The sequence below is a fragment of the Thamnophis sirtalis genome, unplaced genomic scaffold, assembly GCF_051295495.1.
Source record: "Thamnophis sirtalis isolate CommonGarterSnake01/CBP01778 unplaced genomic scaffold, rThaSir2_p1.2 scaffold_14, whole genome shotgun sequence".
NCBI classification, from domain to species: Eukaryota; Metazoa; Chordata; class Lepidosauria; order Squamata; family Natricidae; genus Thamnophis; species Thamnophis sirtalis.
Window position 1 is genome coordinate 49,110,740 of NW_028261394.1, and position 17,595 is coordinate 49,128,334.

Sequence of the window (17,595 nt, forward strand, 5' to 3'; positions counted from 1 at the left end):
AGTGGGCTTTCTCCCGCGCGCCTCCCCCTATAGGACCACATCTCCCAGAGAGCTTCGCGGCGTGCTCTGGGGCGCAAGCGCAGTGAGCGCCTGAGTCCGCGATTGCGCGAGCGGCGAGTCCCCCGAGGGCGCCCGGTTCCCCTGAGGACGGGCAGCCTGGGCCTCGCGGGCCTTTCTGAGCCTCGCTCCGGCCTGGGCCCTTCGGCACCCGAGCGGGACTCCCGCGGGGATGCTGGGGCCTCTTTGGCGTTGGCGCCTCCCAGGACTCTGGGTCGGGGGCGGGAGCGGCTCCCGCGGGCCCCGTCGCAGCCTCCCCCTTCCCTTCCGCAACGCCGGCCAAGCAGCGAGATTGAGGCGGCCGGAGGGGACGGGGGGGGGGCAGGGCGGTTTGGGCAATCGAGGGTCTCTGGGACGCTGGGGGGGAAGGGGGGGTCACGGTGGTCGGTTTCCGACATGTTGCTGCTTCAGGGCTCGGCAGGAGCTTTGCCTGCACCGCCCCTTGGCCTTCCGTGTCAGAGGGGCTGCATCCCCAGGAGGCCTCCGAGAGCTGCTGGCAGTCAGCCTTAGCAGGGCGCAGCGCCCGCTCCCTCCCTCCCTGGGCCTGGCAATAAGGGCAATAGCAGTTCGACTTATATGCCGCTTCATAGGGCTTTCAGCCCTCTCTAAGCGGTTTACAGAGTCAGCATATCGCCCCCAACAACAATCCGGGTCCTCATTTTACCCACCTCGGAAGGATGGAAGGCTGAGTCAACCCTGAGCCGGTGAGATTTGAACTGCCGAACTAGCAGTCAGCTAAAGTAGCCTGCAGTACTGCACTCTAACCACTGCGCCACCCCGGCTATCTTTCAGGCAGGCAGGCGTTATTTGTTTCCCCCTTGCCAGGAGCAGACTTATGGCCGTCCTGGCTGCACAGAATCGGTGGTTCCAAAAGCTGATTCATGCAGGCACGCTGGCAACATTCCCCGCTGGTGCTCCTTCCATGGCTGGGAAGCATTTGACTGTCACGTTTGTTACCAACCTCTGACGCTCGTGTCCGTCACTGACTCGCTAGACCAGCGTTGCTGTGCTGTTGGAGGTGTGGGCAGAAGAACAAGAACCAAAAGCGACAGGAAGGTTACAATGGTTCTTCAAAGTGGCAGCTAGTTGGGCTCAGGGGAAAGGTGGGCACCTTCTGGCTGACCACATGGGATGCCATGCCAGGGACCTTCCAGCCCTGTGACCAAGGATAGCAGTGCCCTTGCCAGGACTTCCTCTTTATCACATTTGAGAGCAGAATATGCGCAGGGCAAGTGCTTAGGATGCCCCAGGTCAATGGGCTTAGGGGACTCCCAGGGAGAGGAAGCAATCGTCTCCAACCGGATGTGCCACAGGAATCATCAAGAGGGTGGAAGCATATTGGGGGTGCTCCCTCTTCTAAAAGGAGGTACTGGGGATAACTCCCAATGTGAGTCCTCAGGTTTCCCTAACCAACCTCTGGTGCACTAGATGGCCTGTGTGCTGTGACAGTTATCCGTGGCATCACACACAACTGCCTGCAGCAGGGATCCCTTCTTCCTGGGATCCCCAATTGGGGGGGGGGGGTTAAGCAGAGGCTGTTTCACAAAGACATAACTGAGTAGAAGCAGGTCCCAGAGGAGGAGGAAGAGGACAAGCCCTGTTTTTTGTTCTCTGTACTGGACAGTCCCTTGGAAGAGCCATCCTCTGCAGAGCTACAGCCGTGACCACAGCATGGGGAGCCTTTGTGGTACACTAATAAAAGCATTTGCTGTTCTTCCTGGAATATCTGCCTACATGCAGCCATCAGCAAAACATCTTTCCAGAGCAAGAGACTCACATGTTCCCCTTCCCCCAGGGGATGTTCTGCGGATGGAGCACAAGTCATGTCCATGTCATAAAACCAGTTTCACAAACCTCTTCCAGTGCCCAAGGTGAACCAGTTGTATTTGTGAGGGATTTCGCCATTTTAGAATGGAAATGGAATGCTGCCAACACTTTTTAATTGCCTGTAGTGCTAAATCATTGGGGGGGGGGGGGAAACAGGGGAAGCTAATTTAGGTTCTGATGGCAGCAGATTCTTTTTCAGTTAAGGACTGCACAGAGGGAGGGGCAGCTTCATTTCATGTTATACAGTCTTATACATATTACAGGGTAACATTGATAGCATCAGGATAGTAAGCCAGTAAAATCATATAAACACACACACACTTTGAAAGCTTGCCCATCTTATTCTGATCGGATACATACAATATACAGCCTTTCTCTTTCCATCACAGAAGACTTAGACTTCAAGACCAGGTTTCATCTACTTTTACTCCCCTCCCGCCTTCCCATTCTCTGGAAATGAGTGGAGAGGCAGGATGTGGCCTGTCAAAATTCTGCCTTCTGCTTGGGTCCTGCTTCCCAATTCGCCCTCTTCTCCCTGGCCACACACTCTGCTGCTATCCCAGCCTGTCCGTGCCAACACCGACAGGACTGACTTCGGGCCCAACTCCCAGTTGACCTCTGGATCCTCTGGGATTCCAGCACTTCTTTATCCTGGGTTTATCTGACGAGGGGCTGGGTGCTCGCTGTACTGCCGGCTTAGTTTCCCTTGTCTTCTTGCCTCTTTCAGGCCAGGATTTGCCAGCAACAGTCAGGCACAGAGAAATCTTTGAAGGGTCTCCAAGGACTTCAGATCGCCTTCCTAAAACTCCACCTCTCATGTTGGGCGTCCTTCCCTCTCGTCACCTCTTCGATGAAGGTCAGATGCTGCAGATTCTCCATAGAATAATACAGTCCAGTAATTGGTAGATAATTGAAAATCACGTTTGCGTTTTTAAATTGTATTAAAACTTCAAGATATTAAACTGAAGCAGGACAACCATGGGGCAAGCCCCTATCAGATGTCAGTGTCCCCCCATCATTTACACTTTCGGCAGAACCGACTTGTTGCTGGGGAGACTCTGTGGTTCTGCACACTCCCACCACCAGGACCATCTTTGTACCCAGTGGCTATTCAAGGAAAGGAAGTGGGAGTTAATTCCTTCAGCGTCTCCTGGGCATTATGGAAACTCCTTCCTTGGGAGGAGGAGGAGGAGGAGGAAATGCCAGGAAGCTGTTCAGAGGGGGGCAAGCGGAAAATTAAGGGAAAGTGAGCAGAGGCACTTTCATGCCATTTAGGAAAAAGGATAACATTTAAAAAGAGGAAGTTGGTTTTTCACCTTTCACCCTCCAAGTACCAGATGCTGAGTTTACATTGCGGGGATTATCACAGGCAGCTCAACTCTGGTCAAAGTTAATATTTCCACTAAATGTATGTAGCTTATGAGTAATTTTTAACTGGATGATAAATTGTTTATGACAGTTTTAATAGTACTGTAGAACTTGCATTTTAAAGGGAAGAATGTAGAAAAGATACTGCACGATTTTATGATCACAGTGACAAATTGTTTCCCTTTTATGTGACAAAAATGTTCTCCATGTTACAATATGAAGACTTCACTGGCATTGATGCAGCCTCCTTTCCTATTTCCCTTCCTTCTCTGGACCTGAGTTGCTATTCATGCAAGGTCCCCCTCAAAACAGATGAGGGGATACATCACATCAAAAGATAATTCAGGTGAAAATAACGTATGTATGTTAAAGTGTGCAGGGAGTTTTCATTAAAGTTCTATCTATCCTACCAGAGTAGGGACAACTCTGAGTGGATGATTGTGTGCCTCCTGCTGAGTTTGCTGTCCAGAGGAAGCTACTAACTGGATGGTCAGCACCACCAAGACCACCTCAGCATACATGACTGAGCCCCTCAGAAGTGGATTGTTCTGAGGACACAACAGCGCAAGGTGTTCTGACCCCACTAGGGAGCACTGGTTCCAAGCTCTTTGCTGTGTGTGTGAGAGAGAGTGTGAGTGTGTAAGAGATTAAATATGTGTGTAAAGACATGTAGATAAATAGACAAAAAAATGGAATTGTATGAAATTGCTTCCCAACCTCAACCTTTCCTGTTGGTCCTGGGCAAGCGATGCCTAAAAACATGGCTTGTTCTCCAAGAACCAAACGCCTGTGTCCATTCTGTTCATCAGCCTCCGAGGATCTCTTGGCATGCCTTGAAAGAGAAGAGAGGAGATGGGGAGAGTCACCAGGCCGACATTTCCTCATCCACAGTCCCCCATGGTGTCGTTAGTGGGAAAGTCTCTGGTTTCCATGTGCCAAAAACAACATGGGTCAGGAAGAAGCAAATTATGCTTCTTGTTTGGCTTTTTGTCTTGATTGCCTGATTTATAAGCCTCAGTGCAGTGATTAGAGATGAAAGAAAACATTCCAGGAGAAAGATCTGCACATTACAGAAGTCTCCTGTGCCTGGCCTTCTCCACATGTTACTGTGAAAGTGGATGGAAAACACACACACACCAGGGACATTTCAGACATCCCACTCCCACAGCCAGGCCTTGTGTAGCCACTGACTTGGCTGGAGCTGGGGCGTGAGAGGCAAAGGCAACACTGCAACCAGCTCAAGGAGCCAGCAGCATGTCTCCAGGCATTATAATAACAGCAACTGACACCACCATATACTTGCCAGAGGAGTCCAGTGGCATCAGAGCAGCCTGTGAACCTCAGCCATGCTTTTCATGCTTCCTGTTATGGTCCATGGTTCTTGGTGATTACATGCCTTGATTACATGCATTTGGGAAGGGGGAAAGCGTCTCTTTCAGGATGCTTTCTAATTTGAGAGTCTAGGCTGAAAACAGAGGGATCACTTTGGTTCTCGAAGGAGGAGGAGAATTCAGGTCTTGCTGTGTCTAGTCCAGCACCTTTGACCACAACACTGAATACTACTGGTTCTTACTGTGCTTACTTTTAAGTAAACCTCAACACAGATAAATGTGTTAATTATTTTGGCATGATACAACCAGCCACAGTTCTTTGATATAAGGTTATAATTGGACTTAGCAGCTGAAATGCAATGGCACATCATAGTTGATTACCACACTGAGGGTGTTGGTAAAATCTGTAGGGTAGGAAAAAGACCCCGTGGCAACTTTCTTTTGGACCCTTGCTCAGAACAGAGATCCTCTTCTGGAATGCTGCTTTGGAGTCCAGAAACCACTGCAGATGTCACGGACGGAGAGAAGTGGGGGAAAAGCTATTTGTATTCACACTCAACTGAAATACATATCTGAAGGGTTTGTGCATTGAACCAGCGAATGAGGGATACATACTGTAGGTACTTGGAAAGCAAAGCTATCATTTTGTTTGAAAGTCCAAAGGGGAAATAAATTACTCTGATTCTCCCAAATCCCACCCATGTATAAGGAGCTTTCCAGAAGCTCAAGGTAACGCTTGTGTCACCTTTCAACAAACGAAGTGAGCGACCGATCTACCCTACCTACATTTTTGGTTTTTATTACCTCAGATAAGATGGAGCCACCAGGCAGATCGGTCTGCATTGTGACTGTGTATCTCTGGCCTATCGTTATCTCCACCCCATTCCAACTCTCTGTGACTTGATGGTAAATAAATGAAGAAGCTGCTGGGCTAGCCTCCAGCTCATGTGGCCAAACTCGCTTGACTGGAAAATAAAGAGAAGCGCACATTTCCTGTGAAAATGACGGCTTTCCACACAGGCTGTCCCCCACCCGAAAATATTTCCCGTGACTGACTAAACAAAGAACAGGAAAGCAGGACCGTCCCTGGGGAATAATCAGGCCCTTTTTTACAATTGAATACACTTCGTGGTTCAGATACGCCTCATCTATGAGCCCGCTGGGCCTCCTTTCTTTCCTATCCATCGTGCTTAACGAAGAGCCGGCACGTGCAGAACGTTAAGATCCGGGCTTTTAGGCCACCAGCACTTTTTCACAAATAAGGTTCATTTGACAGGCCGCTAATTCCTCCTGTCTCCTGCTGCCCAACTGGAGAGCCAGCTTGGTGCAGTGGGGAAATTGCCGCCCTACAAAGCGGGAGACTTTGGGGTTCCAGGCTTCCTTTCACCACAGTCTCTTCGCCCACTGCACCGGGTGGTGGTCGTGGGGGAACCAGGAGATGTTGGCAACCTTGAGTTATACATTTTGGAAGAAGGTGGAATAAAATGTCGCGTAGCTCCCCAATCCCACTGGGGGAAACTGAGGCGCCCCCCAAAAAACATGGCGCTCCAGGGAGAAACCTCGGAGGCCTCCCGGGTTGACAGCGGCCGCCATCCAGCTCAACGTCACTTCCTCCCGGAAGACCCGCTCGCCGACGCCTGATTGGCTGCTTGGGTCGCGCGCGCGGCTGCTATTGGCCGAGGCAGGAGGGTCGGCGGCGGGGCGCGCGCCGGGCCGAGAGCGGCGAGGCGCGGATGGGGACGGCCGGGGAGCGCGGCGGCGCAAGGCCCGAGGCCGGCCCGTTCTTCACCTTGGCCGAAGTGGCGAAGCGCAGCAGCGACCGGGAGGCCTGGCTGGTCATCCACGACCGCGTCTATGACGTCACCCGCTTCCTCGACGAGGTGGGGGGCGCGACGGCGGCGGAGGCAAACGAGGCGACTCGCCCGCGTCCCCGCCGGTGGGGCTGCCGGCTTGGGCGCCCGTCGCGTCGGCCGCCGACTTGGCGGCTGAGCGGGCCGCGCTTCTGAGACGCGGAGGGCCGCCGGCGCCTTGGAGCGGGGAGGCCGCTGTGCCGGGAGATCATTTTCTTTGGCCCCCGCAGCGGCCCGGCTGCCCCTTCCACGAGCAGCTGCAAGGCCTCCCGGAGGTAGTGGGGGTGGGTGGGGAGTTCGTCTGTTTACACTCCGATGGTTGAACCTCAGCAAATTCTGTCCAAGCCAGGACTGGCAGCGCAGCCCCTTGAAGGAAGGAGAGCAATAGAACCTAAATCCCAAATGACACACAAGAGCTCCTTGTCTTGTTTCTTTCTTTGTAGGAATGTCTCCAACTCTCTTCTTGTTTGAATATATTACAGGCATGAAAACAGCTAATCACAAGGTGAAACCATAATAAAGTTATCCTAACAGTCCACAGATCGCTCAAACGGCAGAGCCCCCTAATCAGCACGTTTTACTTCAAATCCTCTTCTTCACTTCCTCTTTTACCGACTCCCCTGTGTTGAAGGGCGTATTTGAGATACCTTAGTAAATAAATACTCTAAATAGGGCTGAGGAAAATATAAGGTTGCTGCCCTTCAGCTCTCAGTCAAGAGGGCATCGGAGTCGTCCTCAGGAGGTGCCCAGGGAGGAGCTCAGCTGGGAGAGTTCAGAATATTTGCAGGGCAGAGGGCAGAGAAGGGAGAAGCTACCTTGATTCTGTAGAGCTCTGGAGCCTTCGCCACTCCTAAGTGGTTGCAAGAGCTCGGAGCCAGGAGGGCAAAACTGAATTGCATTTGCTTGAAGTGTAGAAGCAAAGTTGAATGGACACGACATGCCCCCCACCTCAGCATGCAAGTGGAAATTATTACATTGCCTGAAAGATCCCTTGACTCTGGATTAATCCAATTTCTCAATCTTTTTGTACATCCAATTATGCTTCTTGTTGAGCTGGATTATTTAAGGCATTGGGAAGAACAGCCTGTAAGGAGGTGCCAAGAATAGAACTGCTTGTGACGTCCTGGCCTCCTCCATGAACCGGAAGTTAACTTATGAAACTCAAGGTCAACTTACTTTGTGAGCTTCCCAGAGTTTGGTGGCACCAAAATTGAATCATGTAGAGGCCAGAGAGGCAAAGGGGAGAAGGGAGATCAATTGCCAGGGGTGCAAATGGAGCCCTTGTTGAGTGCTGTCGGTGTCTTCTTGCTTCCCCCTGTGTCCACACTACTTTCTGTGTTTCTCTGGGTAAAAATGTGAAATCTGCCACAGGGGAAAACTAATGACGTCAATCAGAGATGATTCCTTTGACCTCTGCTCCCTACCTCACCCTTGGAGGAGTTTTACCCTGGGAGCAAAATCCACCGCAGGGTTCCTTGCAGAGTGCTGAGGGTGTGTCTGGGCATGTTCTGCCCGCTTTGCACTTACTGACCCGACAAGCTGTCTGGCTTCTGTACTGCTGTCAGCTGATGGCATCTACTCCCCGGGGGCGGTGGTGGAGGGGGTGGGTTAAGCAGGAAGCCAAACATCAGTTGGAAATGTCATGTAAGTAGCCTTCTCAGCGTGCTAGGCCATTTGCCCCGCCGCCCTGCCGTTATCACCCTCAGTGGGCAGCAGTTCAGCCATGGGGAGGCCATCCCTGCCATCTTCCCGAGGGAACCAGCCACGATTAATGCTGGGCACTTGGCCAGCAGAGCAGAAGACTTTCCCTTGCACTCCTTCCTTTGCGGTGCAAGGCTGGCAGCCTGCTTGCCAAAGCCCCTACCGGCATCCAGCATCTCGAGTAGCTGAGCCCCAAGCAGAATAAAGAGCTGCTGTCACCCTCAAAATCTTAGGGACAAGAATAGGCCGTAGAAGTCTTGCAAATTTCCTGAAACAGAGAAAGGTATTCAACATACCAGCGTTAATCTGGCCAGAGATAAGAAAAACAAGCTCCTTCCTGAGTAACCAGAACTGCATGGAGAGGCATGTCTGCATGGCTGAATTGCACTTCCCAGAATCCTTTGCTCTGGCCACATTTCTGTGGACCGTTGGGTGGACAGATTTAGATGCCTAGAGGAGACCATGCGGTGTATATTTGCAATATTGACTATCTAGGTGCTTGGCTGATGGAGGCTTCTTAACATAGTTCCTGTCAGCCAAGGGAAAGCCGTCATCCCTTGGCCGATGGGTTTCCTTAAGGTAGTTCCCAGAAAGAATATGACACGTACATGTCCGTGTGATTGAAAGGGCTAGGACTTCAATAAGGTTGCATTAATAAGATTGCAGACCTTTAAAAGTAGAAAAAGTCCTGTTGCTTTCTGATGGGTTTTATGATAAAAAATTCCTAGCTCCTCACTGAGGAAAATCTTGACTGCTTGCCAGTTCTTTATACCGTTAGATAGAGGGCTTGTTCTTTTTCCGGTTGCTCCCCTTTCTCAGACTTTCTGTCCTTTTCTAGCATCCAGGTGGAGACAGGGTTCTGCTTGAACAAGCTGGTAGAGATGCCACAGAGAGCTTTGAAGACGTTGGCCACTCCCGGGATGCTAAAGAAATGCTCCAACAGTATCTCATAGGAGAGGTCCATCCGGTAAAGTCTGATTTATAACATGAATTTGGGGCCCTCGTGATACTTGTGCCGGAAGGTTTTCCCCTTGGGGGGGTGGGGGAGCATCTGCTTCTCTGAGCCCCTCTGCTTCCATGGTCCTGGGAACCCGTCTTCCTTGGCTTGGCTTATCTGAGGATTCCTGCTTAGCCGGCCAGGCCGTTTCCCTTGCGAGTTACAAGCAGGTTATGCAGGTGAGGTTGGGAGCAAGGAGAGCAGGACGGTCTCACTCGCCAGCTTTGATGCCTTCCCCACATCTCTCCAAAGGGATCCCAAAGAAAACAGCTGGGCTGACAAGGACCAATCAAAATGGATATAGAAATGACTGGAAGGGGACTTTGGTTTTCCTCTCTCTCATCAAAAGACGTTTCATTTTCTGGGTGACATTTTTTCTCCAGGGCAGCGAAGACCTTAACCGTGGTTATCGCCCCGGATGAAGGAAGAGAGAGGATTTCGACTCAGTGCATTTGTGTAGATTTTCTATGTCGAATTGCTGTTTTTCCTCAGATGTGTAACGAGAGTCTCTCCTCCTTTCCCCTTTTCTCCATAGGATGATCGCGAGACCTCCAAGGTAAGGCCCAGTCCTGGTGGTGTGTTTTCCTTTTTATTCTGACAGGGAAGCATCCCTCAGTACTTACAAAAATGCTGTAGGAACAGAAACATGTTTTCAGCTGAGTGAGATGTTGCAGGCTGTGGAGGTATGAGGAGGGGGAAGGGGGAGCACTACCCTTATTATCCTGCTGGCAGAGTGCTTTGGGTCAAGGCAGTGAGCACAAGGCCACTGATGCATGAGCCGTCAGCCGCTCGTCTTTCCCACAGGCAGCATCCTTCTGCCTTGCAAGGGGGGCCGCCTGTCAGTCTCCTACCTTGGAAGGAAGACTGTCCAGGACTCGGGGACCTGTTGTGCAGACTGGACCCATGTCCAGAGGCAGCAGAGCTCTGACTGCCAGCTCCTGAGGGCCTCCGAGAGGAAAGGACTGTTATCTTTTTATCTCGGTGGGCCTCTTGAGGGGATGGAACAGGAGAAAGTCCTCTGGGGCAGAAGAGGTCCTTGGGTAAGGCACTTGGCATTTCTTGGAGGTGCCGGGACTTCCTGTTTCCTCTTGACTGCTCTGTCTTGCAGCGGAGGGAGCGTGAGTGAGGAGGCCTCATGTACAGTCACTGGCACTGTGGAGTAGCCCTCCTGTGGAAGTGGCTGAGTGACCTCTTCCCTTTGGGTAGAGTGCCGTGGGGTCAGGACAGTGCAGCCCTTTGCAGCAAGGGAAGAAAGGTTTTGGGCAGCTTAGCTTGCAGCCCAGGTGGTAATTGTCCTAGGTTGCCCCTCCCTCCCTCCCCCCCCTTTCTTGTGTCAACAAAGGCTTGGGATGAGCATGATGTCCCAGCTTGCAGCTCACTGAACTTGTCCTGAGAGAGTCATCCACTTTCAGCTGCAGTGGGTGGCCTTGATTTCTCCCAAGGGGCCTGAGGGGAGGCCAGGGCTGAAAACAGCCTTGTCCAAGAGCCCCTCCCCATGAATGAGATTGGAGGCTGTAAACCTTTCTGGCGGGGGTGGGGGGGATTTCTGTGCTTTGTGATTCTGGGGGAGAAGCAGAGGTGGTGGCCTTGTTCCTGCAAGGATGAAGTCTCTGGGCTAAATGGGCCTGCCTTGTTCTGGCTTGGTAGCCTCTGAGGCCAGAAGCTTTGCAGGGTTTTCCCACTTCACGGCCTGTTTTTTCAGAGGCACAAGAGGGCTTTACCTGTGGGAGAGCCTGGGCTGCGGGGGAAGCCTGGTGCTCTGATACCTACCTCTAAGAAAGGCTCCCAGGCCATACCGAAGGCCTGCTGTGGGCTCTCCTCACTCCCTCGAATCAGGGGGGCTGAAGGGTGAACTGACCCCTTGGCTGCCTTTCCTTTTCCTCCTCTGCAAGGCTGTCCATCTGTCCCTCTGCACAACCCTCTCTTGTGGCAACCTTTTTGGTAGCAGCCAGAAGTTTCCCCAAACAAATCCTGCCTTCACTTTGGGATCCGCTGTGGATCCTCTGGAGGCTCTTCTCAGCCCAGGAAAGCCCAGCCAGTCTTCTCTCTGTGTTTCTTCTTCCTTTGCCAGGCCTAACCGAAGAGCTGCTCTTGCATGTTGCCCTCCTTCCTCCCTGCTTTCTCCCTTTCTGCATGTTCAGCTAACGCCAGATCTGTGAGTTTAAAGAACCAACGGTATTTGCATGACTCAGAGGTGCCGAATCCTCTCTTGGGCTTTTTGAGAAACGCTTTAGCCGAAACCAGGGGGAATGTCCTGAGATTGGACCTCCTGCAGCGGGGTCAGGAAGACGAAGAAGCTGGGATTCAAATATGCTTACGTCTGCCAGTCCTACGGAGAGGCCTACGCTGTGATGATGCAGCTTGAGTTAGAAAAGGGGAGATGAGAATTGCTTTAAAGGTGGCCTTTGACGTGGCTGTAGCTGGCAATCTCTTGGAGGCCCCTTGGGTGGGATTTGGTTAAGGCTGGCTGCCTTTCGGTTGATGGCCAGCTGTTTGCAAGGCGGCCCTACCTTGTCACGGGAAGCAAGGCACGGTAGCAATTCTGCTTTCTTTCCACCTCCACCAAGTGCTTTGTCTGTCTGTCCTTCTGGACTAGCAACAAGGAATGGAACTGGAAGGCAACGTACTTCCAGTTCTGCCATGGATGTTTCTCCCCAGTAATGGCTCCTAGGGAAAGGTGGAGACAGGTCGCTTCTTCTGGGAGCAAGGCAGGCATCTCAGGTTGGCTCCAGCCAGTTCCTGAATCTGCCGCCTTTCCAGGTGACCTGCCCTTCACCAAGAGACTGCCCACAGGCCCAGCTTCTGAATGGCAGCCCTTCCCACCTGCTGCCTTGAAGTCAGCACCCTCCTCCAGCTGGGGCAGAAATCTCCTTGAACATCCAGCCACATCCCTTGGACATTAGGCCCACCCTTGAGCTGCCCTCCTATCTGACCACTGAGGCATAAATCTTCCCCTTGCTGGGTCTTTGGTTCGTTACCTCTGGGGAAGATATGGAAGGGCTGACTGCAGAGAGCTCTGAAGTGGCATTTCTCACCACCTGAAAATGTCAGGCCCAGGGTCTCTAGGGGGGTGCCTGCCAGTCAAGGGGGGGAAACCTGTGCCGAGAAGGAGGGTCCAGAGCACTGCCTGTGACTGCGAAGGGCCAAGCCTCCTAGCAATTTCGTGCACCAGGCCCAGGGGAGAAAGGCAGGAGGAGAAGGAAACGGTGTTTGCACAACTTGCTTAATTTGGTTACCTAATTGCCTTGTTTTCTGACTGCGCCATACATGGAGTCATAGAGGCTTAGCCTTGGTTTGCAGCATGTGGTGTAAGGGAAGTGGAGTGCTGTGAGCAGCGGGATGCTTTTGTCGTGAAAACGTATCAAACCAACTTTGATACAAACCTCGGTTTCTCCTAAAGGCTTCTACATTTACTCTCTCTCTCTCTCTCTCTCTCCCCCCCCTCCTGTTCACGTCCATTATCTGTGATGAATAGCAGCCCAAAAATGTCTCTCTGACTTAATTGTCTTACTGCTCTTGCAGTGGGATTACCTGTTTGACGCAGTGAGTTTCTGTTTGTTCGGCTGGGGCCTTTCTGGACAGTCGTCTCAGAAGGTTCCCTGGGCCTCCCTTTCTGAAGCCACTTAGCCTCCACCCCATCCAGCCCTTCTGCGCCATCCTTCCTCCTTCCCAAGGTCTGGCTTGGGCTCCAGGACTTGCTCTTCTCTGGAAACGTCTCATCTTTTCATCTCATCTCGGCTTAGGTCTCCATTCTTCCTCCCAACGTGGTCGTTTTTCCTACAGTGAACGCCTTAGATCTGGTGGGACAGACAGGGCCGTGGGCCAAAGAAAGGATTCGTTGAGTTGAGTCCCATGAGGGAGTTCGGTGTAACTTGATGGTTAGCTTTTCTTCATAGCCCGCTGAGAACGTTTGCCTGGGAACAGCCATGCTGCTTTGGGCTCCTCAGAAGGCACGACATTTGCACCTTTGCTGCAGGGGGGTCAGTAAGGGACTCATTAACAATTCACAGCACTGTCTTTTGAAACTTTTCTTTGTTGCTCAGACCGCTCCTTCCTTCAGGCATTTCTGGACAAGGCACATTAACCCCCTTTATCTTCTGCCCTCCGATTCCGAAGAAGGCCAAGCTCTTAGAACCAGGCTGAATGCAAGGGTTGCTCTTAGGGGAAAATGGGCACAGTGGCACAGACCCCAACCAGCAAAGTGGAAGGGAGGAACAAGTTGGGCATTTGGTTCTTACGATGGGCTGAGAAATGTTGTCATTCTCCTTTAGGAAAGCCCCCTTTGCCTGTTGTGGAGAGTGATGGGACATGGTGTCCTACTGTCAGCCTCTGTCTGAATAAAGAGTGGGGGGGGGACCAGGGGAAGGAAACTAAGACGCCCCCTTCTCCCCAGGAAGTGAGAAAGATGGGAAGAGCTTTCTGGCTCTCTGAGCAATTGTCAGCTTAACACAAGGATGTGCCTTTTATCTCCCCAGGTTCCAAGCCCATTCCATGAGTCAAGGTACAGTATTCTGACAATGTTGTGAATCAAAGAAATGTGCTCCCTTTGGAAAAGCAGCCTCTGGAAATGTGTGTCCTCCTGCTTCAATTGGAAGGCTTCCAGGCATTGTGTAGCTAGTGAAATCTATCTCCCTGGTGGTGGCAAGAGAGGAATCTTATAGTTGGCATCTTATAGCTGGCACTTACATTAGACCCTTACAGCAGGACTAATGCAAATGAAAACATGTTTTACATTTCTCTGATAACTTTAAGAGAATTTCCTTTGGGAATCTTTAACTGCTGACCCTCATAATGCTGTGCCGTGAAGTAGGAAATTTTTTAACGAGGGTTGGTATCTGGAACATATGACCCCATAGTTTGGCTGAACTGTGCAGAAAAGGCCATGTTGCCCCAGAATGCATTTGTGCTAAGAAACTGAAACACAGCAGCTGCAACTCTGAAGAGGAACAGAAAAGGCTGGGCTGCAGCTGTCAGCCTCCTTGTGAATTTCAGTTGCTAGAACGTATGAGAATTATGGCCAAGATGTTGCTCTACGCAGATGTCCTTGGGGGCCCTTCACCTTCGTCTCCATCTTGCATGTAGTAGTCAGGGGTTCTGAAGGCTGGAATCATGGAAATGTCGCTCACACCTTCTCTTTCTTCCTTGTTCCTCAGCATCTGGACGGTCTGGCTAATCCCTATCCTGGGAGCCCTGGTTCTGGGCTTGATGTATCGCTACTACACAATGGATGGCAAGTCCTCCTGACTTGAGTCTGCAGAGGTTTTCTGCATCCACCTCACTCCATTGACAGCTGTTTTCTAACTTCTGATGGCGTCTTTCACTTTTATCCGTCAGTTTAGTGCCTCTGTTACCTGCAGAGCCAAGCAGGGATCTAGGAAGACCACCGTCTTTGCTGTAAACCCCAGGAATTGTCATTCCACTGCGATACGCTTTTTCAGGCACCGTCTGCAAGTCATTTTCCTTTAAATGGTTCTGATGCTGCTCCTTCCACTTGTCTCATCAAACACTGTCAGCAGCCAGTGTGTAGCCAGGTTTCCTACAGAAAATGATCCCACCGGCATCCGCCAACGGGACTCGCTTAGGAGGATTTTCTGTAAGCTTCTCCTGTACTTGGAGTTTCAAATGGTTAAATTAACTATGTAATTTTAATTGTGTTTTGGTTTACATAGTCTCTTTCATTGTATGCCTATTCTGTAATAAAAGTCTGGACCAGCCAGATTAATTTCCTTGACATGCCCGGCTGACCAGGTGGTCCTTCTGCTGTTGGGGTGTCCTTGCCTAAAGAGGCGGGGGAGGGGACTGCTGGCCTCTCCATCAGTGGAAGACTGGAGCCCTGAGTTGAAGACGGCAGGGGCCGGGCCGGGCTTGAGCCAGATTCCAGCTAGTCCAGCCCACAGTACCAGGCCCAGCTGCAGCTGGGAGACCGAGAGTTCTATGCCAGCTTCCTAGCACAGCTTAGCTGGAGTCTCAGATGTTAATTTTGGGCAGAAGGACCAGGTTGGTGACAGATCATTACAGAGAACATCTGTGGGGCTGCTAAGAGTAGATGCTTGATGGCGCATAACAAGAGGTCAAAAGGTACAGCAGTCTGCAGTATGTTTGGGGAAATGAAGGTCTTTCTCTTGTGAGGGGAACTCTTCCCACAAAGAGCACGGAGTGTTTGTGGAAACGCCACTCAGCTGCACCTCTGCCAGTTCTTCGTGCCTGAGCTGAAACTGCCTCTTCTGTAAAGGGGTGGCTGAACAGACGTTTTCGGCATCTTCTCTAGCCAGGTTGTCTGGTCTCACTAGGTTAGGATTTTGCTGGTCTTCCTTGAGCTTTGGATTGTTTTGCAATGATTCCAGCTTCTTTGAAACTGGCTTTTTAACAGCCGAGACCCGCCAGCCGTACATACACGAGACCCTGGAGGATTTGGCAACGTCAGTGCAAAAAAATGCACCCAGCAGCCGGACTGGCGGTAGGGGTGACCGTGGGGTCCTACTCAGAGGCTGCATCTGCTCTTGTGGGTTTGTTGAAATTGGCTGATAAGAAAACAAGGTCCCTGCATGTCTATCTCTCTCCCTAAATCCAGGGTTCCAATCTTGTCTTGGAAGCTGATCCCACTGGAATAAGGGTAATGATGGGAAACAGGCAGCAGCTGCCGGCTTCTGAGAAAGGGAAGGGCTTCAGCAGGCTTATCTGTCTGGAGAAAAGCCACACAGGGAGACTTAAGGCACCCTGAGCCTCTGCCAGAAGGGTGCCACCTCAGCTCCTTCGGGCAGACCCCTCCGCTTGGCACTCTGAAGAGCGGATATGGGGCCAAGCTGGTTGGGTGAGAGTCCAAATATAGAGCAGTGGGACTCAATTAAGCAAGTCCAGTAGTAGATCCATTCTCCCCTTGCCGGCCGATTCCTCTCTGCATTGGTCCTCAGTGCTCTCTCTCCCCAGGCCTGAGGGTGGATGCTCTGGCCTTGACTGCAGATGAGTAGCAGTCACAATGGGACTGCTATTATTTATGTATTTGCACAATTTATAGGCCGCCCATCTTACCTCCAGGTAACTCTGGGTAAGAAATCGCCAGGAAAAGCTGCAAGCCAGATTGGAAAGTGCCAGCCCACTCCAGAACCGGGCAAGGCCAGACGTCCTCCGGTTGAGGCAAATTAAGTGAGTCAGGAGCGCAAAGGGAGTGCGAGATGAATGGAGACAAAGGGGAGGCAACCCTGAACCCCACTGAGCTCAGCAGCCAGTTGGGGGAGATTAAGCAGCCCATCTGATGAGGCTAACAGGGGCTCTGTGGGCACTTCTGGTTCCTGGGAGTCCCGTTCCAAAGTCTGGAGGAAGTTCCCCTCCCTGGAGGTTTAGCCCCCCCCCCCCTCCATGTGCTTTCCTACGAGGGAAAGGACCCCAGAAGGATGGAAACTGGGCCAAAGGCCGGAGAGCAGCCCTTTTGGGGCAAAGCCCACCAGACCCTCCACACTGTCCGGCTGGAGGTTACAGGAGCCTCTGCCGTTTCGTTTTGGAGCCCCCCAGCACTGGTCTAACAGGTGTAAAGCTGCTATGGGGAACAAGGGTGTTTACTCAGAAGGGAGTCCTGCTGTATCAAGTGAGGCCTCTTGTGCAATAAGCGTGTACAGTGTCCGAGCCTTCGGTCCTTCTGGGCAGACCTGCCTACCTGACCGGAGGGATTGACAGAGGAAACCAAAAACACCTGAGTAGGATCCACCTGCCTGAGAAACAGATTTGGGTGCTTTCTGACCTGCATCATCATCGGCTGAGCAACAAGTGCCCCCCCCCTCACTCCCCTCTCTAACCTCTTGGGGGGGGAGGCTCCTGTATCCGCAGCCTGCAGGCATTTGGCCCGGAGGGTTTTTGAAAAGTGATTTGAACAATTTTAATAGGCAGAGTTTTGTACTCCAAGGAGAGCGATGTAGGTCCAGGTGTAACGGCGGCTCTAAGCCTAATGCAAGGCCTGTTCGTGCAAGCTCAGGGGGGAGATGAAGGTGGCGGTGGCGGCTGAAGAGTCCTGCAGAGATTGGTTCCCGCGGCCAAGGTCGGGGCGGCCAGGCTGCCTCTTTCTCCGCCGACAAAGGGCAGGGCCCCGCAAAAAAAGCCTGGGAAGGGACGGGGGCTGGAAAACCGCGTTTGGGCGGGGGAGGCCTTGGCCACGGAGCAGCGGCCGAGCTCGGAAGCCGCGGGTCAGGCACAGGCCTCCCGCGCGCTCCCCGCCCTCCGCCAGCCCAGCCAGGAGAGGGCTCCGCGTGCCGGATCCGAGGGCAAGGCTGCCCGGTCGCCCCTGCCCCGCGCTGGCCAGGACGCGGCCGTGCACCCGGCGGGCGAGGGCGCGGCTCCGGCCACGGCCGTCCAGAGGGCAGGGGTGCGGGGGTCCCTGGCCCGACAGGCAGGGGAGGGACTAGCTCGCTTCCGCCCCCTGGCCGTCCGTTCGCTTGGCGGGCGGCGCCATAAATAGCGGGGGCCGGGCGGCCTC

General features: G+C 52.4%; 1 protein-coding gene across 1 annotated transcript; it reads left to right on the forward strand.

Moving 5' to 3' along the window:
* Window positions 1–6,273: 6,273 nt before the first annotated feature.
* On the forward strand, window positions 6,274–14,862 carry CYB5B (cytochrome b5 type B). The gene is made up of 3 exons (XM_087729286.1): window positions 6,274–6,463; window positions 8,973–9,101; window positions 14,217–14,862. Exons 1-3 carry the CDS (start codon window positions 6,317–6,319, stop codon window positions 14,373–14,375), a joined length of 435 nt encoding a protein of 144 aa, XP_087585412.1. The 5' UTR covers window positions 6,274–6,316; the 3' UTR covers window positions 14,376–14,862.
* The last annotated feature ends 2,733 nt before the right edge of the window (window positions 14,863–17,595 follow it).

Coding starts and splice junctions, on each gene's coding strand:
- CYB5B (XM_087729286.1), top strand. CDS start 6,317: ATGGGGACGGCCGGGGAGCGCGGCGGCGCAAGGCCCGAGGCCGGCCCG. Junction 6,464..8,972: donor TCACCCGCTTCCTCGACGAG/GTGGGGGGCGCG, acceptor GTCCTTTTCTAG/CATCCAGGTGGAGACAGGGT. Junction 9,102..14,216: donor TCATAGGAGAGGTCCATCCG/GTAAAGTCTGAT, acceptor TGCATGTAGTAG/TCAGGGGTTCTGAAGGCTGG.